The 22911-nt window shown below is 36.9% G+C and overlaps 1 protein-coding gene across 2 annotated transcripts in view; it reads left to right on the top strand.

Annotated features, from left to right (window-relative positions):
- Positions 1-22911, top strand: part of LOC128620559 (A-kinase anchor protein 2) — an 83496-nt gene that overhangs the window by 2822 nt on the left and 57763 nt on the right. For both annotated transcript variants that reach the window (XM_053645699.1, XM_053645700.1), the window contains exons 3-4: positions 9165-9245; positions 12333-12463. In XM_053645699.1, the coding sequence (XP_053501674.1) occupies positions 9165-9245; positions 12333-12463 (212 nt within the window). The remainder of the gene's footprint in view (positions 1-9164; positions 9246-12332; positions 12464-22911) is intronic.

Genomic DNA, 22911 nt, shown 5'->3' with positions numbered 1-22911 from the left:
GTTGGAGAACAAACATCAACACAGTATAAGACCTCAAGTCTGAAGGACAGGCTACAAAGGAAAGGATGAATGCATTTGTGCTCTAGTCAGAGTAATTTGTAACAAAAATATTCATTTGTACATTCGTTGTCAGGAAAGTGAAAATTCAAATACCACAGCTATAGCAAGGAGTCCTAGAGAGCAGAATTGGCTGGGCTGTCTGGGTAGGAGTGATGGCATTGCTTTTTCCCCTGTCAATCACAGCAACACTAGCCAACTGTTGGTCTGTGAGCTCAGATGTGTGGAAGGAGGTAGAGAGCGCTTTCCAACAAGTCTGTTACGCTGCCCCGTGATGCAGCATGACCGAATTAGGGGGAACATGAAGGAAATCATTCTAATCATTCAGGGGGAATATACCAATTATGCTTGTCTTTAAAATGACTAAGATTTTTTGGTCAAGATGGAGCAGTATTGGTTTAGACCTTCTGCCTACATAAAACCCCATTGGTGGCTTAGTAATTCTATTTATACAGTTCTGGGGCTGTCAGAGAACTACTGCTAAGTCTTTGAGCAAGACCCGTAACCCTCAGCCACTCAGGTCAATCATACATCACTTTGGATAAAAGTGTCTGCCAGCTGCCAGCTTTGAGAAGTCTTTTCACTTCAATTTCCCCAACAAACTTTCCTTAAATCACATTTGAGTAGTCTGTTACTTTGAGGGGTCTGTTAGTTCTACACAACCCATTCTGACTAATCCTATTTAGCTCATGTTCATTCAAATTATTGCTATAGTGTTGTAGGTATTTTTATTGAATTCCTTAAGCATTAGGATATACTGTATTGAGCAACTATGTAGCCAATACAGTAATATCATCATGTGACCATTCATTTTGCATAAGCAACATGTCAGATATCTTGCAAATGGAATGCATAATATGGTAGTTGAAGAGCTTAGTGTGCTCTTGGCCACCCAATATCTAAAACGGATCTAGTGTCTGCCCTATAAATAAATGCAAATAATCTATTAACCAGTGGCTTCAAATGTCAGCAATCTCATTATTCCCACATTGCCAAATAAACGTTTTCTCTTCAGACTCATTCTTAAGCGCTAATTAATGTTAGTAATTAATTAATGTTATTAATACTAGTATTATTATTATGCATTATTTTGCAATGTTTTCCATATAGTTACTATAATAATTAGACACATATATTGTTAATGCAAATGATTATTAATGACTAATTATGTCACTGAATTTAATTTAGATAAATTTGGTTTATAGACTCTACTGCAAGGTGTAGCTTTACTGACACAAGTCTACTTCCATGCACATAATGCAGTCCATGGTCAAGAAAAACTCATCACTATTGCATCATTGTGCTTTCATATTTTAATGGAAATATCTTTACAGTATGGCTCAAGTAATTTGATTTGCAGATGACAATGTGATAGCTTTAATCGGATCAAAGGCTACTTCTGATCTTGAAGTTTTTTGCCACCTGGGAAGAAATATTATTTTAGATTTTGATATTTGATACATTTAAGTCAATAATTATTGTTATAACAGTGCTCATGCATTGCAGTGTGAGGTTCTTTGGACAGGCTTCCACACAGTATCGAAATACTAAATGGCCATTTAGAAAAGCAGTCAGTAATAATGAGAGAAATGTATGTAAGATGTTGCATGAATGCATTATTAATGTTTAAAAAAATTAAGTATTAGTTAATTATTTATTTTGATGAAAAGCATGTGGCATATGCAACCTTTATCAATTTACAGTGTGCTACTCTTAAGTAATGAAGCACCTTTTTAATATGGAAGGAGTGCGAAATATAGAGTGAAGTTGGTTGATATGCAATACACACTATATGGACACCTGACCATCACACCTATATGTTGGTCTTCCCCAAACTGTTGCCACCAAGTTGGAAGCACACAAATGTAAAGGGTGTCTCTGAATGCTGTAGCACAATTGTACAATTTCCCTTCACTGGAACTAAGTGAAGTTTGCCAGGGTTGTAGAAGAACTCAAGTGTCCTGCGCAGAGCCCTGACTTCAACCTCACTGAGCACTTTTGGGATGAACTGGAACGCTGACTGTGCCCCGGGTCTCCTCACCCGACATCAGTGCCTGACCTCACTAATGCTCTTGTGGCTGAATGGACAAATCCCCACAGCTCCAAAATCGAGTGGAAAGCCTTCCCAGAAGAGTGGAGGTTATTATAAAAGTAAAGGGGGAATAAATCTGGACTGAGATGTTCAACAAACACATAGGTGTGATGGTCAGGTTTCCACACACTTTTGGCCATATGGTGTATCATAACCATCTTTAATAGAAAATGTTGCAAAAAGTATCTAGATCAGGAGTATCAAACATGCAGTATGGCTTATGGGTGTTTTAAATAGTGTACTAAATTAAAACTTTCTGGTGGGCTGTGGATTCTGATAAATTCAATAAAGCTAGTCTTTGTTATTTCACTAGCAGCAAAATAGAGCAATAAACACAGGGCCATAAATTCAGCGACTGACAAAGTGTGCTACTGTGACATAATTCTTCATTAGCATTTAAACGTTTGAAACAATAACCATGTCTCTTTCCAAAAAAACAAATTTACTGGTTTCACAGCAAAATAATACTTAAGCAATCAAAACATTTATATTTTTAAAATCTCTATTATGGTCATTTCAGTTCCAGGTTGTAACACAATAAACTGTGAAACAAACAAATTTAAATCAAGTTGTTGCTAACTCAATCGGTTACATCTTGTACAACAGTGTTTTAACATTATATGAGACAAAAAAATATTTCTTCATATTATTACAACAGATATATTAGTTAGTAGCTATTTTTGGCCTCAAAGAGATTTCTCTGCTGTGTATCAAAACACTATAAAAAACTGTTTCATTCATGCGGGTTAGCAGGTTTGCCTCGCATCTCCAGGGTTAGGGGTTCGATTCCCGACTGTGCCCTGTGTGCGTGTAGTTTTCATGTTCTCCCCGTACCTTGGAGGTTTCCTCCGGGTACTCCGGTTTCCTTCTGCAGTCAAAAGACATGTGTCGTAGGCTGGTTGGCGTTTCCAAATTGTCAATAGTGTGTGAATGGGTGTGTGAGCGTGTGTGTATGATTGTGCCCTGCGATGGGTTGGCACCCCATCCAGTGTGTCCCCCACCTTGTGCCCCTGGGATAGGCTCCAGGCTCCCCGCGACCCTGTGTAGGATAAACGGCACAGAAAATGGATGGATGGATGGATGGAAGGTTTCACTCATGCTGGACAGATTTGTAATTCTCTCCTAGATTTAACACAAATGCATGCCTCATGGATGTAATCAACCACATACCTTCATTTGGTGGTCAAAGTATGGAATCACTCAAGAATGAACCACTGATGTTGCATTTTGCTGTAGCTCTAATCAGCTATTGAGTGTGTGTCTGTTTGAAATGGTTTGTGTTGAAGCCATGTTCTTGTTCACTGTAAGGCTTTTTTTTGTATAGGTCTGGAGTTTGGATTTATTTCGCTGCTAAGGATCATGGGAATGTTGTTAACGTCCACATAAAAATGTTACTGACCAATAAATGGTAATAAGTTGCACTCACAACTCACATCTGGTCTCTTAGCTCAGACTAAGTCATTTATGATTTACTGTATATTGGAAAAGTTAACTCGGATCACTCAACCCCATTCTAATCCTATTTGAGCTGCTATGTCTTTCCGAAATCAATCATAGTGATCAGATTTGACTTTGGTACTTAGTGTGTAGTGTTAGTGAAGAAAGTGTCAGGTCTTCTTTATCCCATCTGAAAGGATTTTTTCTGTGTACTGCCTGAGGATACAGTAAACACCATAAAGAGGTTTATATTTGTGTGGTTAATCACTACAGACATCTCACACAGCTTAAGCAAATATCTAAAGTACTTGCTCCATGAATTCTTGGGTCATATATTTATGATTCTATTTCTTGCTTGGAGAAAAAGCTGACTTAATGAATCATATATCCACAAAAAAAAAAAACTTGTAGTGTAGTTTTTATTATGATCTCTTATTATGAATATTGTGGCTTTTTAATGGTTAAGTACTGAATACCTATTCAGAACCAGAGACACAAAGACTTCCAATATTTGGCTGAAAACATGTTTCATCTAAGTAAATAAGAGTAAAAAAGAGTTCTAAAAAAGGCATATCTGTGGTTTCCATTCTCAAACTGCTTTTAGTGAGAAATGTTTGTCTGCTCTATTTTAGTCCAGAGATGAGTGCTTGTGTTTGTTTTGATAACCAGACACCTTCACGCTGGCTGTTGTTATCTTCTACTGATAAAGCTCTGGACAGGTAAAAGTGCTAGTAATTCCCTAGTTCAAATGACAAACCTGTTACAAACATATGGTGCTTGAAATAGCTAAGTAAATAGTGTGTAACCTGTGTGTAACAGCATAGCTCAGGGTCTTCATCGCAAACAGATATGCAACACTATTTTTAAGTAATTTCTTCTACTCAGTTTGTTTATTCAGATCACACAAAACTTACAGTTCTGTTGTTTATAACTTGTACTACAATTAGACAATATTTGTCTAGTCTTAGATTGTCTTCCAAAGACATTTTTAAAAATCACTGTTCAAGAAAGTAATTCACTTCATTCCTGTTTATTACACTGCTATTGTAATACATGCGCGCTGATGATGTGTTATGGAAGTTTCAGCAAAGTGGATTTCAACAGATTATTGCCAATGTGTGCAAAATATAATGGGTGTTTCATCAAATGTAATACACCAAATGTTTCAGCAATAAGCTGTGTGAATCTACAGTCTGCGCTAGAAAGAAATCAGCCCCACCTTTACTTTATACCATTCTATTTATGTTTAATTTGGACTGTTAGTGCTGCTCCTCTTTAAGCCATTTGCTACAGCAAATCATGCAACATGGATGCCAAAGTTTGTGCCTGTTTTTTATGTACTTTCCCGTCAAACAGAGGGAAGGCTTAACCCTGTTAGTCCATTTATCTTAGCCAGACATTATCATGGTCATATGCTAATTGCAAAATATTCTGTTACTACAGTAATACTATCAAATCATTCAGGCCAGTTATGGTATTGTTTGCCTTTTTTTTTTCAGTAGATGAGGGAGGAACAGTCATTAGAAAGGTCAGCATAGTTACCAGTGGAGGCGTAGAAGTTAACAATGACACATCACAAATCTCAACTCCTACTTAATGGATTGTGTCATTGCAGAATGTGTCAAATATAGTGTGACATACTGGCTAAATGGTCAGTTTTCTAACATGCTGGTCCCTCAATCCGATTAGATGAGCTTTCCACTCAGAACTCATGTACTCCATTTTGGCAGATTATAAGTGGCAGTGAACTGGCCTTAGTAAATCTAAACATATGCTTACTGTAGGTGTGTAAATCTGTAGATTAGAATAATGAACCTTCAACACAATCTTATACTTTTACACCCACAATGTGGAAGGTTACAGTTCAGTCCTCAAGAGGAGCATCGTTTACATGGATTGCTGTCAAGAACATTGCCGGGATGCTATAGGAAGCTATGGTGGCAGGACAAGATTTACACCGGCACAGCGTGGCTTCAGTCAGGTTGTCCTACTTGTTAAGTTTGGCTGGTCAGGATTTCAAACCACAGATCTTAAGCTATATTCCAAAGACATTCTTGTATTTCTAAAAAGTGACTCTGGTGTTGCCAGCACAAAAAGAAATGTTGCTGCATTACTGCAAAACAGATGTTTTCAATCTGATCCCAGTAATGCCAGAAACAAGATGCTCTTTGTTTAGTCATTATACACTCACCAGGCCCTGTTAATATGACTTTATTGTGAATATTACCTGCTGTCTTGCACATCCTATTTTACGCAATTCGTTGCAGATGCAGAATTCAGTCTGGAGATTAGGCATGGATAAATCTCCAATGACCTCATATTCTCAGACTGTATTTCATGACATGCTTGTCATACCACCAAAGTCCAAGATGAAGAATGCATCTTGCATGCTGGTGTACAGTGTTGTTCCTGGCTCAGTTAGTATTTTAAGCTGATCTTCAATATGTGTTGGCGTGCTTGGTGAGAAATAGATCCTCCAGCGGTGTTAGGTTGGGTGTGGAGGCCATTGCCATTCCACAGTGAAATTTCACCGGCCACGTGGTGAAGAATGAACTGTTAAGCTAATTATAGCCTCTTGCTCAGAGTAAAACCATGGCAGGTCTCAAATGGGTGTTTGTTGTTGTGCTGTGCTGTAAGGCTTTAGGTTCTGTGATCCATTATACTGGGTTTAACCAAATATGCATTATTTAGGCTTAGTCAGAGAACTGTGTGAATGTGTGTGCATGGGTTTTCTGCAATGAACTGGTGTCCCATCCAGGATATATTCCCAGCTCAAGGCCAGTGTTCCCAGGATAGTCTCTGGATCCACCATGATGCTGACCAGGTTAAAGTGGTTAATGTAGAAGAATGTGAATGAAAGAACACAGTGAAACCATGAACCATCAGGTTTTACCTTGACTATGACAATTACAATGACCTTGAGGAGCTCTTAACAATGTAACAAGAAAAATACATGAATATTTTTCAATTTTTACCTATGCCTGTGTGTGTGTTTAACATCTGCACTCCTGACAGTCTTGGAGGAAACGCTGCAACACTTCCATGTGTTTTTCCAACTCTGAAAAGGTTTAACATCAAGGAGTCAGAGTTTATATTGTTGCTGCCAAACTGGTAATCATCAGATGGAGTGTATAACCTGAGGATTAAACATAGTTCAGATGTGTCTGCTAGGACAGGGACAGACTTTGCATTGGGCCAAGAACGTGTGAGCGATTAATCAATCTAGAGACAGATCTAGTTCCCCTTTAATGCTACAGCTACTCTGTAGAATCAACAGTGCATGTTTGTAGATGATTGTGTGGATATGTGACTAGTCCATGATGCTTGTTCAGGGGTAAATAATTACCAAGAGTAGTCAAACTAAAATAATGAAGGTCCTTCCATGTCCTTTCTCATGTGACATCATCCACTGAACAATGGCCTACATTTAAAAAAAAGCCATTTTGAGACCACATTTGCTTTTCACTCACATCTGGATTCCATATTAGTTCACATTCGTGAGATTACCCAAGGGAGTACAAAATCCAGCACTGTAGCTCAGGTCTGGAATGCAGCCGTGAATCGGTGTCAGCACAGCCATAGCCATTTGTTCCGATGGTAGAGAACGAGAATAGCCTACATGTGGGGCAACATGGTTCTTTTCTGGACCTTTTTTTTTGGAATTTGAGAACAGGAAGTGAATCATGTGTGGTGTTTACTGTGGAAAAAAGCTACATCTGTTGGACATTTGAACCAGTCAACATCACAGCCCCCACAACTTCCTTTGTACACTCCATGCATCTTGTGTTTATAAAAGATTATTAGTGTCATTGAATTGGTATTACACAAAGCACCATATTGTGTTGGGGTGTGGAATTTTAGAAGCTTGTGTAGTATTTTGTTATCGTGTAATTTAAAGGTGCAGTTGTCTACATACTTTTACTGTGAGCTAAAAATCTATGTTGTGCTTCCAAGAAATTTAACAAGAAAAGTAGTCAAACTTGATGAAATATTGCTTTTCTAAGATCAATAGATTTATTACTGGTGAAGAGGATGAATGTAGTGTTATCTTCTCTAATGCAGTACAACAAATGTTAAGTACTTTTATCATCTATATCTAAACAGTGAAGTAAGGCAGTATCCTTAATATACAGTCTACCTCATCTCTTGAAAGTGATGTCATAGCGATCCTTGGGAATCCTGACTCTAACCAATCATCTCTGGCAACTGTTGATTCTGGGGGCATGGCTTTGTGTACATTGGCAGGAATCAAAGATTAAAAGATGGTTCCAATATCGTTCAATTTCACCTTAGAGACCTCACAAATCATGACTAAGCTAAGAGGTCACATATTTCTTACAATTATAAATTAATTTTTAAATGTTACTGAATGGTCATCATAAAAGTGATTTATGAATGAGACCTCCTAGTGCGGTGACATGACACTGACTTCCTGCTTACTTTTGTTTGTTGGTGTAAATTCAGTCACATTCCCATAGGAAAATTTAACTTTTTACATCTTAGCCTATCAAATGGGGGAAAATGAGTTGAAAAGGGAAATATTTTCTTTCTGAGCCCAAAGTTCCCATCTAAATTTGCCCTCTTTTTGCTCATTTGAGGGTTGAAAGGAACTGTGGGAAAAACTGCTCATATGGAAACACATGATGGTGAGAAGGCAGGATACAGTGAGTGTATAGAGCCTCTCCAAGGGGTTATTAGACCCATGAGAATCCTTGTGAGATCCTTAATGTCAGATATGGCTGTGTGTATAATGGATGAGCTGTTTGTTTGATTTCAATAAATATACAGCATTGTTATCATTTCTATTTGGATATAATAAACTAAGGAAGTAACTGAATATGAACATATTATTCAGTATAAACCAATATTGTGTTCTGACCAGATACAAATACAGACATGAATAGGGGGGCCCTGTGCACAGGGCAGCATCTCTCCATAATGATTACAACATTATTGATTGACAGTATTTAGAAAATCTTACAGGCGTTATAATGAAATGCTGCTTGATTGACCCCATTTTGACTAGCAGCAGCAGTGCATCCCAGCTTCATAGTAGATTCTGATCATCAGTGCATCAGTAAATGTTTTAGATTTTTCTGGAATGTAACAAAACCAAAAACTAAATTAAATCTGATAAAATATTATTAGGTGGCTATTGTTGGCAACTATAATCAATAGTTGTCTTTTTTTCATTGTTTTAAAAGATTAGCTTATTCAGTTGAGGAACAGTTGAGGACAAGTTCAGGAGCTGAAAATAGTTCTGCAAATTGGTACTTGTTAGATTTTATATATGAAAAAAATGACTTCTTTTCAAGTTCACGTTTATTTATTTGTTTTTAAACAAATAAACAAATAAATAAATAAATAATAACTTTCCAGTACAGAAAATGCCCATTTTTGGTTCAAATCCACATCCAGGTACATTTAAAAGACACAGGTACAAATTCTGCTCTTATTTTCAGAAGGTGCCATTTTCTTATCTGCTCTTTATCTATCACATCATAGTATATGAAATTAGATAGACACAATCTAAATATCTGCTCTTAATCACTGAAACTCTGCATTTTTCTTTTTTCAGGAGAAACGAAAAAGACAAACAGAGATTGAGGATAAAAGAAGACAGTTAGATGATCTTGTTCTGCAACTTCAACATCTTAAGGTATGAAATACTTCTCAAAGTCTAAAGTTTTCTAGAAAAAAAAAAAGACCTTCAGTATTTTTGAGCATTTGGCCAAACTTGGCTAAGAAATTAACTGATAAGAATGTGTAATATGTTACAAGTATGAAGAAAAGTATGAAGTTATTGTAAAAATAATAAAGTAAATCTAAAAATCTGATTGTTAAAATATCCCTTAAAAATGATATTTTAATTTGGTAATCCTGTCATTGTGTTAACAATCTGCTCCTTGTGGGATTACTTTAGATCTCTGAGATTTCTTTTTGTTTATGTCCTGGTGGTTCGTTTGTAAAATAAGATGCTAGGGATATGGCAGATTTCCCACTCTATAAGGAGTCTGCTAACTATGGTCTGCAAACCTCTCCTTTAGGAATGCTTAATGTAATCAGATAGACATCGCTTTGCATGAATTACACAGAATAGCTTTGTGGTGTAATTGCTTGCATTTTATGCTAGTTGATTTCACAAAGAAACAAATGGGCCAAATTTAATTTGACTCTCTAAAGGGTTTTTGTTATTGAGGTCTCTTGAGAAAAGATAACTTTAGGGCAATGAGACACTTGTTTTGAGAAGCTGAGAAATATCTGATAAAAAAAAAAAATACATGCCTGGAGGACATTTCTGAGGACATAAACACATTGGGCTGAGACAGGGCTTAGACAGAGAATAAGCAGTTAAGGTTTTCTAAGTCTGCTTTCATTCACACTATGGGTTTTTCTCAACCACTCCTGCATATTTTACATGTAATTCAACAGGAAGTATTGCAAGGTGGGAGTACTGCAGCCTTTCTTTGACCATTAGCAAGGATTGCAGAGTTTTTTTTTTTTTTTTTTAAAGTTAAACTTTTCAAAAAAGCATCGAGTTACATAAAGCACTTTTTTTTTACTCCCCAACCAAGCAGGTTGCACGTCTGGGGCAAGCAGAAAAAACAAACACAGAGGACAAAGTGCTGGTTAAAAGATTTGTCTTACTGTTGAGCCAGTATTCAGAAATTACGACATGTTGAACTGAAAATATTTCATTGCCAATATTCCAGTGTTGTAATGTAACTAAATAATACCAAGTTGGCTCTTTTTGGGACGCTGCTACGTGTTTTGATGTAGCACTTGAAGTGCCTACTTTTAAAGCACCCTAACAATACATTAGTGACCAGGAGCTAGCATGCAACTGCTAGCAGCTTTTTGACAACTAGTCTGATCCTTATACCAATTATCACGTTATGAAAACTATGAACAACATGTAAAAGTAACTGAATTCACTTAGAGTGGTTATACAGAGACATTTGTGTGTGAAGGCTGGGTAAAGCAAATGAGGGATTAGTTTGGACTGGAAAAGAAGGACAGATCCAGGAAGTGGAATGTTGTTTTTTTTGGTTTTTTTCAGCAGCGGGTGTTTACATAGTCTGAATCAAGTTTTCACTGGAAAGTTGCAAAAAAGGAAATTTCACCCAGTAACACATTTGAAAGCACAGGCTTGTTTTTAGATATTTCCATTTGAAAATGTGACAATTGATGCCCATTTGTACTTTTTCATGGAATATATTCCATTTTTAAACAAGACAATAATGAACTTCAAACTGTGCTTTATAACAAGTTGTTTTCTCTCAATAGTAAAATATATGAACCCTAACCCTAACCCTATGCTTCTTGGAGGCTTCTTGTATCTAGCACTTTGACATCATAAAGAGCAGCAAACCTCAGACATTTTTACACTTTATAGAAAAGTCTGATGGTGATGCTAACTATTTCAGTGTTAGACGGTTTCCCACAGATCTTAAATAAACTTGGGGGTGATCTAGCACAGAGACTGCACATTAGATTTGCAGCTTTCTGATAGAATACAAGTGCAAACTGGAATTACTGTAGATAGTACTCTTAACCATGTCAAAGGTGAAGTTCTAAATATAACAATGCATTTCTTTATGAAATAATGGTTCTCATGCAAGAAGAAAAAATACTGATAGAAACAAAGCTGCACATTTACCAGTAATTGTTTTGCAATGCATGTTTATACTAATCTGATCGTCAGTACAAATACTCGCACATTATAAGAAATTGTAGACATTATTAAATCAATTCTTATTAAAGATACAAATCTTATGTGATTATTTAATATGACAAAGTAGACCTGGGTGGTCAGCAATTTATTTTGGCGATGAGCCCAAGTATAATCTATGTGTGGGAAACTGTGTTATGACACTCTGTGCAATAAATGCAGCTTAAAATACTAGTATAGCCTTAGCACAACGCATTATGATGTCGGTTTTCACTTCTACTGTATGCTGATAATTCACAGGTACATTTGTCAGTTTGCTATAAATCAGCAGAACAGCTACATAAAATACAAGACTGCATAAAATTTTACTTTAATATTATTATATAATAACATAACAATACTTTTTTGCATTTACATTTACATTATCATTTGCTAGGTAATATACTATAAAACCATAATCCATAATCATACACCATAATCCAAACCAAACATGCTTTTTTGAACTTTACACAGCATGTATTCATTTTAGCAAACCTTTCATGCTGCTTGATAGGTCAAACCATCCCCCAGGGTCTTCTTACACAGCAAGCAGGCAATCCTGAAATCTCAGAAGTTGTGCTCTGGTTGCTGCTGCATACCTTCTACAGGTTGTGAAATGGTCAGGAGCATTCCTGGGTTCTCAGGACTGACCGTCAACATGAGGCCTGCTGACTAGAGCCTTATGGGGTTTCATAACTCCAGCAAAAACTGACCACAAAAACCCTGCCAATGTAATCTCACCAGAGGACCTGCTCACTATAACATCTATTATCTGTAGCAGGCTGCTTTGCATGGTGTTCCCATCAGAGATTCTCATGCTGAGTCTGTGTATAAAATGTTCCTTGCTGAAAGGAGGGGTTTCTCTGATAGGTCAGGGAACACCACAATGATTAAGTAGGTTAGAACTTAGAGCCTCTGGGAATGTAATGTCATATTTCTATATAAGCAATTAGTTTTATGCCAAAAAATAATAATAATAATAATAAATCTGGTCCAATATACCAAAATGAACAAATGGTGTTGTGTATTTTCTAGTCCAAAGCCATGAGGGAGAGGTGGCTTCTACAAGGTACTCCAACGGGTCCTGATGAGGAAGATGAGGGACGCAGGAAACAGGTTGAGCAGGATGAGCTACATGCCAAGAAACTAGAAGACTCCATTCAGAGGTATGCATGCAGTATGTTTATACTCATACAGTATATCTTTTCTACTCTTTATAGTTAGGCCATTTTTTCAGAAGCCTCATAATTTTGGACTCACCAATGCTGCTGTAGTTATAGCTGTTTTTAACTTTTAAACAGTTATAGCTATTTTCTGTGTTTATGACAAGATTTTTTTTGAACACTTTGCCAAAGAAGGTACATTTTGGGCCTACATAGCTCATTTCCTGTAATAGCATCCATTTAGTGACCATTCACTAAAACATAGGAATTACTATATACATCCTCTGGTCAGAGCTGGGATCTGGTTTTCTGGTTAACTTGGCTTCTAATTAAGAAAACCTCAAAGGGATGTTGGATTCCACGTCATATGGTAAATAATAACGTAATTACATTAACGTTTGGTTTACCCAACATGTGATTGCAGGGTTCCTTCCAAATGATTCTCTGAAGTCCAAACAGATGGTGTTTTCCTTGTTTGTCCTTATGAATAATAAAAACAGAGGTTAGTACAGTATGTGTGGCTGTCAGCCTCCAGATCTATGAATAATGCTATGTCTTTTATGTCAGTGAAAGGTTCATGGTTTCAAGGACACCGAAAATGACTTTTAAATAGTCTCTCCAATGCCAGTGCTGAGTTGAGTCCAAGAACCAAAATAAATGCAGAGACATGACTTCATACAGTAGCAAGAGCTTTACTAAATAAATCCGAATGAAGTGCTAGTAAGAGTAGATAAGTATAACTCAGGTTTAGGGTTTAAAAACTGACATGTCATCATCATGTCTTGCAAGATAATTTGGTAGCATTTTCCATGAAGACCATAATGCATTCATAAGGCATTAGACACACTGTTAGCATTATTCACAAAAATGCATTACAGTTTATAGTAATGTTTATAATGCATTGAATTGTTAACAGAATGCATTATAAGTAGCATTTATAGCACATTATATCACCAATAGTAAAGAAATCCAGTTTGTTTAGAGCAGTATGTTTAGTCTAACAAACGCTGATACCTGCCCAGATTTTTCCTAAAACAACTAAATTTATATATTTTTCATTACTGAATATAGATTATTGAGGGACATATTGTTTTATACACTAAATAGAATAACTTAGAAACTTATTATTAATTTTTTTTAAACATTTATTAAATCAACATTTCCAATGTTTTAACAAGCCGAAAACTACACTGTAGTTATATATACAATACTGTGCAAAAGTTTTAGGCACCCTATTCTATTTTTTAGTATAAACGTTGTTAGAGATTTTTTATTTTATGACTTTTACATTATCAAGTCAGTACAAAAAACATTTTAGATTCCCAAACTTTAGTTTTCAAGCACAAATTTAAATGTTACAGAAAAATGTTTGTGTGTCAGTAAAGAAAGCAGCATATTATGTAAGAGACAATTTTCAATAAAAACACAATGAAGGCTGCTGGGGTTCACTGCAAAAATAAGAAGCAAGTCAAAGACTGTCAAAGCCTCCAGAAGAACTGTGGCTGGTTCTGCAAGATGCTCAATAAAAATTACAGCTCATTTCCTTATAAAACTGTACTAATTGTACTGTAGACTACTATTTTTATTTTTATTTATTTAATTTGTCACACCAAATATTGATTTTGTTTCATTTACTACTGTTTACTGCTCTTTACGGTATTTTTTTTAAATGTACAAATGTTTTGAAGGCTTCTTTGCATGTGCCTAAAACTTTTGCACAGTACTATATATATATATGTGTGTGTGTGTGTGTGTTTGTATATGTATATATATATATATATATAGAGAGAGAGAGAGAGAGAGAGAGAGAGAGAGAGAGAGAGAGATTCACAGCGCTAAATGTACAACCCAAAAAGTTTTTTCAGTAGTTGTAATGTTTTATAACATGATAATCTGGCTGGTGTATTTTATATAATGGGGAAAAAATAACTTTACACACTATGCAGCACAGTTTCCTTTGTTACTGGTGATATAATGTGTTATGAATACTACTTATAGTGCATTATGTTAACAATTCATGATGTAGAGTAAAACAGGCTAAAAAGTATAATGAATCCAGTATGGCTCGTTTGTCTTTTTCTTTTTTATTGGAGATCAAATGTACCCATTCACGCATATATGCTGATGTAATACCTTCCTACATCTGCTTATTAAAAGCACATTCTTCTTGTCTGTTCATCGGTGATGTAGTACACTTAAAACCCAAATCATTAGCACTGTGAACACTCAAACAACACAGAAGCTGTTTGGTTGTCGAAAGCAGCTAAAACGCCCCAATTGGGGCTCATTATGTTTGCATGTGTTTTCATTTATGTGTGGGGAGACCTCAAGGCTGCATGGCCTCACAAGCAGTGATTAAACACGGCTTAACGGTGTGTAAGGATGATGTGTGAAGAGCCACAGAAGCCAGTCCAGCCATGGGAAAAGCGTCTTGTTACAGATTATTGGTTTCTCTGCTCTGTATTAATTAATCCTTTGTGCATTAGTATCAAGTGATTTGTGTTCCATTACTGCATGAGGAAATGTGAGAAGCGCTTTCTATTCCTGAATTTCTGGAATGCATTAAAAACAGGCGTTGTGTTATTGTTTTCCATTTTGGCACCCTATCCTGATTATGTAAGTGATTTTATAATGAGGATATGTCTGAGGGCGAGTCTTAATAATCACAGCATATGTGAAATCCATTGGCATTGTGTGGTAATGATAAATGCTATGAGGTTAAAAGGGTTATGACACGGCAAGACATTGCTGGATGACTGGCAAGCAATTTGGAAGTGATGAATTTGTTTCAAAGTTAAGATTATTTTCATTTCTGGGTGGGATTTCCTTTCAACTTTTCCATAATAATACAATCGTATACACACCTTAGCATAACAGTTTAAGCTACTAGGTCCAGCAATTCCACAAGATTTTCACTACCATGATGAAGACACTGGTTTATACACATCTTCTCTGAATTCTGTAATACACACTGTGTATACTCTCACAATAAACTTTAAATGAAAGAATTGCTCTTAATACTATTACCAAATACACTTTAATCTTTCAGTTTTATTTAACGGTTGTGTTCATAGTGCTATATAACAGCTACATAATCCCTGAATGAAAAAGAACAGTTATGAGGTTGTTGTTTTTTCCAACAGGTGTTTTTGTTTGCGCATGGTTGTGTTAGGATACTTAATCAACACATTATAAATTCATGAAGGCTTATGTAGGTGTCATATAGCTCTTTGAACAAGCTCATAGTGTAAGAATGACATCTAAATTACATTTAAATCCATTATTTGAAAAATGACTCCATAGTAGTAAACCATTTTATCTTATTTTCCATCCTTCTAGCCTGCAGTTCATCCTACTACCTTCTATTGTGGAAAATGAAAACATGAAAACACTCTCACTTGGTGGTGACTTAAAAAAAACATACAAATATCCTTGGGAACCCGGATTTTAAGTCTCTGTAAAAGGAGAATTTACAGAATGCTGTCTAGCTGTGATTACAGAGGGGTTTGGGGTGTGTCCTGACAGGTGACTATTTCTCAGCTGAAATGGGAAAGTTTATGCTCAATTCATGAGTACTGGAAGAACAGAAAAGCTCTGGTATGACACAGAGGAAATGACTATTAGAGTTTGTCCCCAAAATAAAATAGAGCACACTAAGACTGTTTTCACCGCCAATAAATACACTGAGGTGAAACAGTGGAGGCTGTTCCTAAATTGTCTTGCTAATTTATTTTGTAAAGCTGTGCTAAATAAGAGATCTGGAGATTAAAGAAAGTGCTTATATTGCGGTGGTTTTATGCAAATGCTTTCATCCACAGTATAATTGGATAAAATGAGCCCCATAGCACCTTCATTTCCGTCATTCATTCAAAGTAAGTGAGGGAAGTACTAAATTTAGAGATGTTTGAAGGTTAGTTGTTTTCAGTTTTAGTTATGGACTTCTAGCTGGAAGTAGTTACAAGTGGTACAAAAAAATAAGAATGTACCTCATGATATGATTCACATCCAGGACTGGACAAATCTTCAATCCAAGTCCATTAGCTCGACCACAAAACTGCAATGTGTTGTTCAGTCCAATGATTTAATTGCCTGGATACTTCACTGACTGGTACAGTAGCTAAAATTTACATTACATTTACATTTACATTTATTCACTTAGCAGACGCTTTTATCCAAAGCGACTAACAAATGAGAAAAGTACAAGCAAAGCAATATATCTAGCAGAGAACAATACAAGTAGTGCTACCATACAAGATCCATTAATTGAGTTCCAGAAGAAGCAAAGTGCACAGAGTAGAGGTGGAAAGTGCAAATATATATAATGGTGTTTTTTTGTTTGTTTGTTTTGTTTTGTTTTTTGTTGTTTTTTTAAAATAAATTATAATGTATAAATGTAATAGGTTATGGTGAGCTAGTTAAGTGCATTACTGCAGACTAAAGGAAACAAACATGTATATTGTCATTTAGGGCACATTGGCTTAGTGGTTAGCACATTTGCTTTATATCTTTGGGGTTGGAGGTTTGAATCCCACCTCCACCCTGTGTATGCAGAGCTTGGTTTCCTCCGCCAGTCCAAAGAGACGTGTTGTATGCTGATTGGCATTTACAATTTGTCCATAGTCTGTGAAAAGGTGTGTGAATGTGCCCTGCAATGGGTTGGCAGTTCATCCAGGATGTCCCCCGCCTTGTGCCCAGAGTTCCCTGGGATAGGCTCCAGGCTCCTCTGTGACCCTGCGTAGGATAAGCGGTATGGAAAATGAATGGATGATTATCATTACTTTTAAACATAGCTAAGTGCCAAATGAAAAGTTTTGTTTTGCAAACATCAACATAGTGTAGTTTTTTTCTAGTTGTTGAAGTTTTTTTTTATTCCTTTTTAACTTTAAACTTTCTTTAAAGTTCTAGCTCTCTAAAAGAGACCTTTTCAGATATATATATACCACTTTATGGGATTCTACATTGTAGCTATATGGAACATTTTCCTCTAAGAGTGTATTATAGATCTAATAAAAACCAGAAGCAATAAGCATGGTATCGAGGTAGTATTTTTAAGCCTTGTGGTTTACCACACTTCTTGAATTCAGGATTCCATTCACTGAATGGAAAAAAAACAAAACAAAAAAACTGTCATGTTTATATTTAAGACACCCTGTCTGTGTTTACCACTGTGAGAAATGATTCCCTAATATGGTGAAGTAGCATGTTTAATGTTACCTGTTTCACTGAAGAGAGAGTCAGTGGTAGGCTGTTCAAAAACACATTATATAATTTTAGACGTAGTAAAGGCAAACAGTGTCAGATATTTGTGTATGAGCTGTTGTGTTACGCATCTCCTGGATTGCAGTGAAAGGTCACTGTCATTTTCATGTATTAAAATAAATGTTGTTCTTGTTTTGAATTCCTCCTTTCCAATTAGTTCTTTCAAATGGCCCCATCTTGTGTGCTAACAGGCTTTGTGTGCCTTCTCTAGCACAGACAATTATTTTCAACTTTCTGTAGTGATGGCTTCTGGTTGTTGTGAGTGAAATCCCTGAATATTATCCTTAGAGCCATTTAGATCCAGGGTTTGTATAATTGAATAGGAAATGCACTGACCCTTGGTATGTCGTGAGAAGATGGCTGATTCTACTACTTGTGTCCCTGCGGTTAATGCTCTGTGGGTGAAGCAGATAGTAGTCACACATCTGCTGATCCAAAACCAGTTTTGCTCAATTTCAGTCTGGAGTTGGAGGGAATCACACTGATCTAGATGAAGTGATATGTCTAGCCAAGAGACGTTCTCTCCTTAAAGTCCAGATGATGACATAATGTGGAGGAGGCCATTCCCAGTGACTGCTCCCACTAATCAGATACAGCTGTGACTAATGCTGCCGGGCAGACAGGAAGTGGGAACAACGGAGCAGGAAGCCAGGAGTGGTCATGAGGCACTCTGTAGCCAGATGAGCCTGGCAAAAGATGGCCTCATGCCCTTTGCATACACCATGGAAAATAAGAGAGCTGTACGCATCAAAGACTCAGAAACACCCACTCTAGGATGTGAGCTCAGTGGCACATAAAGTATACGGGGTCTCTCACTAGCAGCTCAGAGGAGCCTTTCTTTTAGAGCGTAGGCATAGCATGCTTTTCAGAACGAGCCCCCGCTAGATGAAAAAGAACATTGAAACCAGGAAGTAGTGCTTTAGCAGTTATTAACGAAAATATTTGAGTCCTAAACAATCCCAACATTTTTAGTGTACACAGTTCACTCTTTAAGAGGCACTGAAAGAAGCACTGTATGCCATTTACAGCCTGGCAAGTAGAGACACAGAATGTTTTACTTTTATTAGTTTCAGGCTATGAATTAGCAATTCAGCAGTTCTCTTTGTAATAACTGTTTGTGGCCTAGGGTATCCAATAACATGGAACAGACCAATATATTAGTTAAATATGTCTACTTTGTACCAGACCTAGGCATTTTACGTGGTGGTTCTATCGGCCATGGTAGAAAAAAGTTGGACAAATGCATTCACATTTATATTGGGGTCTTCTTCAGGGTGTATTTCCTTCTCATGCCCAGTGTTCCTGAGATAGGCTCTGGATCCACCATGAATAAAACAGTTACTGAAGACTGACTGCATGCTTATACTGGGAATTAGGAGGTGGAAGAGATAGTTATGGGTGCCAAAAATGTAGGAATAGCACCATTCATTTTCCATTCATCAATCTATTTTTTGTACAGCTTGGACAGAAAAGACTCAAGCCTGGAGCCTATCCCAGGGAATTCGGGGCACAACGTGGGGGACACTCTGAATGGGGTGCCAAACCATCACAAGACATAATTACACATACACTCACTCATACACTTTGTACAATTTAGAAATGCCAATCAGCCTACAACACATGTCCTTGGTCTGGAGGAGGAAACCCCTGAAGGACGTGGAGAACATGCAAACTCCACACACACAGGGCAGAGGCGGGTATCAAAACCCCAACTGCAGAGGTGCAAGGCAAACATGCTAACCACTAAGCCACCATGCACCCCACCATTCAATTTATAAAATATAGAGAGTTTTAAGATAATTGAATATCAAGTTGCATATATCTGCCTTTTATTAATTAACTACAGTAGGGTGGCCAGATTTTTTTAATGTTTCAGTGTTTCTTCAGATTTGCCATCAACATATTTTTCCTGGCAAAAATACATCACGTAGTGAAGCAAGTTCCTAGACTGAAGGGATGCACTTTGCAAACTTGAAGTGAAAATGAAAGCATTTTTCCATACCACTATGTGAAATTCCATTATTATCACCATTGTGGCATGCTCTCATTTATATTTATGTCACATTACAGTACCAGAGTCTTGTTCCACTTGCTGCTCACATAAACCTATGCTTCCTGCCTGCCAATTTAACCCATGAGATCAATTTTGGGCCATTTTTGTTACTATAGCAACTGAAATAGCAGTATTTTGCGAATTCAAAAGTAAATGTAATGAAAATCCAGTTTGAAATACTAAAATCATTTTTATGTACTGTTCTACTTTTCTACTTTTATAATAATAATAATAATAATAATAATAATAATAATAATAATAATATATTACAATCGTCCAGATAGCAGTTATCATATATGCTTTATTTATTGCTGAATTTATTTTTCTAGTTCTGTATCTCTGTTGCAATCCAAAACCTCAGTGTTGTCATTATTGATGTATTAGCATCAGTTCACCACTTGAGGGCGTGAGAGAGTTACTGCTCTTTCAGTGCTACGTTCAAAACCGTTCATTTGTAAATCCCCGCTCTTCCTGCTTCATACTACTCAAAAAATTATATTGTTTAATAATGCAGTGAACAAGTAGCATTTATTCAATGCAGTTTCAATTAAAATGTCTACAACAATGGTTAAAAAAGCCTCACTTTCCAGAGAAAGAAAAAAAAAACATACTAGGGTGAGTCGTTTCCTTCTGGGCCTTCTGACCAAACCCACTATTGAATTAGCCAAACTATTCATTCACAAACAAGATGCTTTGTTTATGATGTCATTCCGAAGTTAAATAAATATATAAACTATGAAGTTACAAAATGTGTTTTTTTCCAAAATATTAAACAAGTGAAAAGCTATAGCCCATTGTGTGTTCAACAAACAATCACTTAAAGACATCATTAGGTCCATAAAAAGCTTTCTTCATATTATTATTGTTTGTAAAATAGCATTATTCATCAATACATAATTGTATTTTGTTACTGTATTTCTACAGGATTTAATGAGCATTCTTATACAGATGTGATGCAAAATAATCTCCTCATTATATCATTAATTCTGTGTGTGTGTGTGTGTGTGTGTGGGTGATTGAGAGAGAGAGAGAGAGAGAGAGAGAGAGAGAGAGAGAGAGAGCAATCTGCTGCCCCCAAATGTGTGAGAGGAAGCAGCTGGAAGCATGTGCACTACAGTGGGTTACCCTTTGCACATCCAGTTCCAGTCATATCGCATTATCACCTGCTCAGTGTGATTTGTTGCTGAAGTTTTCATGATAACGTACTGCATCATGTTGAGAGGCTGGAAATAAGGCCTTCTCAATGGGTATGCTTGTGTACGTGTCAGGGGGCAGGGTTGGAGTATGTGTCTGTGGCCATTTTAGGAACCTAAGTTTAAATGCAAAGTCAAGTACCTCAGACAATGCAGTATTTTGAACCACGGTAATCATTTATCTATGTTCTTAGACAGTAAGTGTCTCTTTTTTTTCGGAATGATTGTTAGGAATCGTGGGAAGGCTCCTCTGCCCTTGTTATTGTAAAGCACGTAAGCTCAGTGATGCTAACAATAGCAGGAAATTCACTAGGGTGGAGGCAGTATGGGTTCCTCGGCTGCTGCCTTCCTCATTGGCTGCCAGCATTCAGAATGAAGGAGTCGCTGGTCTACCGGGAAAAAGGAAGAATTTGTGTGTGTGTGTGAGAGAGCGAGAGAGAGAGAGAGAGAGAGATCTCATTCTTGTTTGCCCTCGATGACTCTCTATATGTCCTGTCGGGCAATGTAGCAATCTATTGTAGCATGTTTCATTGAGAAAAACTTCAGACTTCGGAAGCACTGGAATATCAGTAATTTAGCCTAATTCTGTTGCCTATAGTTTACTAGCACTACAAACTTTATTCTGCAACTACTACTACTGTATTACTATTACTACTACTACCACTACTACTGTATTTCTGCTACTATAACTACTCCTACTATTATTTTTACTATTACTACTACTACTATTACTACTACTTCTTTTTCCAATTTTCAGTACATGTCAAAGAAGATACATTCCAAGCAATTGAGGGCTAAGGGCTTTGCTGAAGAGCCCAACACTGTTGTTGTTGGTTTTTTTTTGTTTGTTTGTTTTTAGCAGTCATTGGATTTGAACTTAGAATCTTCCAATCACTTCCCTGATAAAAAATGAAAATAAAAGTATCTAATCAGTTTTAATGTGTTTGTGGCGGTCTGAAATTGTATTTTAATGGAATGTGTCGCTCCTAATTGGTCATAATGCTTTGTTTCATTTTATTCTGATGGTAATCATCCACCCATTTAAAAAAAAAAAATAAAAAAAAAATTAAAAAAGCCTTTTGGGGTATTTAATAGCAACCAGAAAATTGGTAATGGAAACCTACAGGAAGCTGATGGAAACAATTACGTCTATTCGGGTCTATGATGTGATGGAAAGTATCAGAGATTTTCCTTATGTATTTTAGAGCTTTAAAGGGAAACTCCATCCTGACATTCATTAAGTATGTTTATATTGAAATAGTGGGGCGCACGGTGGCTTAGTGGTTCGCCTAACGCCTCCAGGGTTGGGGGTTCAATTCCCACCATTCCCTGTGTGTGCGGAGCTTCTCCCCGTGCTGCAGGAGTTTCCTCCAGGTACTCTGGTTTCCTCCCCCAGTCCAAAGACATGCATGGTAGGCTGATTGGCAGTGTATGAATGGGTGTGTGAGTGTGTATGTGAGTGTACCCCGCCTTGTGCCCGATGCTCCCTGGAATAGGCTCCAGGTTTCCTCGTGACCCTGAAAAGGATTAAGCTGTACAGAAGATGGATGGATATTGAAATAGTTGCAATTTAGCTCCTAAAGTATAGCACTCACCATTTTCCAGCATGCTCTATGTCATATTAATGTGAAATCCAATGTAGAAGTAGTGAAGACAGAAAAGGTCGGGGCTTAAAAGTTGAAGCTTTGCAGCCTGATCTATTTCAGCAGAGTGTATCGATAAGGAGGTGAGAGAGCTGGACAGACTGAAGGACTAAAGCACCGCTGCATCGCTCTTTTTAGGTAGAGATGAAGCAAGGGCTAAATCCAACTGGCGCCATTATCAGCAGGTAGTTAAGCGGTATTGGGTGTAATGTAGGAAATTGTTATTTAAAGTGAAAATGTCGAGGAAAGAAGTTTAAACTAAAAAATAAAAAGTATTTTTCCTTTAAGTACTGAGCTGCCTAT

Source organism: Ictalurus furcatus, chromosome 16, assembly GCF_023375685.1.
Source record: "Ictalurus furcatus strain D&B chromosome 16, Billie_1.0, whole genome shotgun sequence".
Classification (NCBI taxonomy): domain Eukaryota; kingdom Metazoa; phylum Chordata; class Actinopteri; order Siluriformes; family Ictaluridae; genus Ictalurus; species Ictalurus furcatus.
This window is presented reverse-complemented; position numbering and strand designations above follow the sequence as displayed.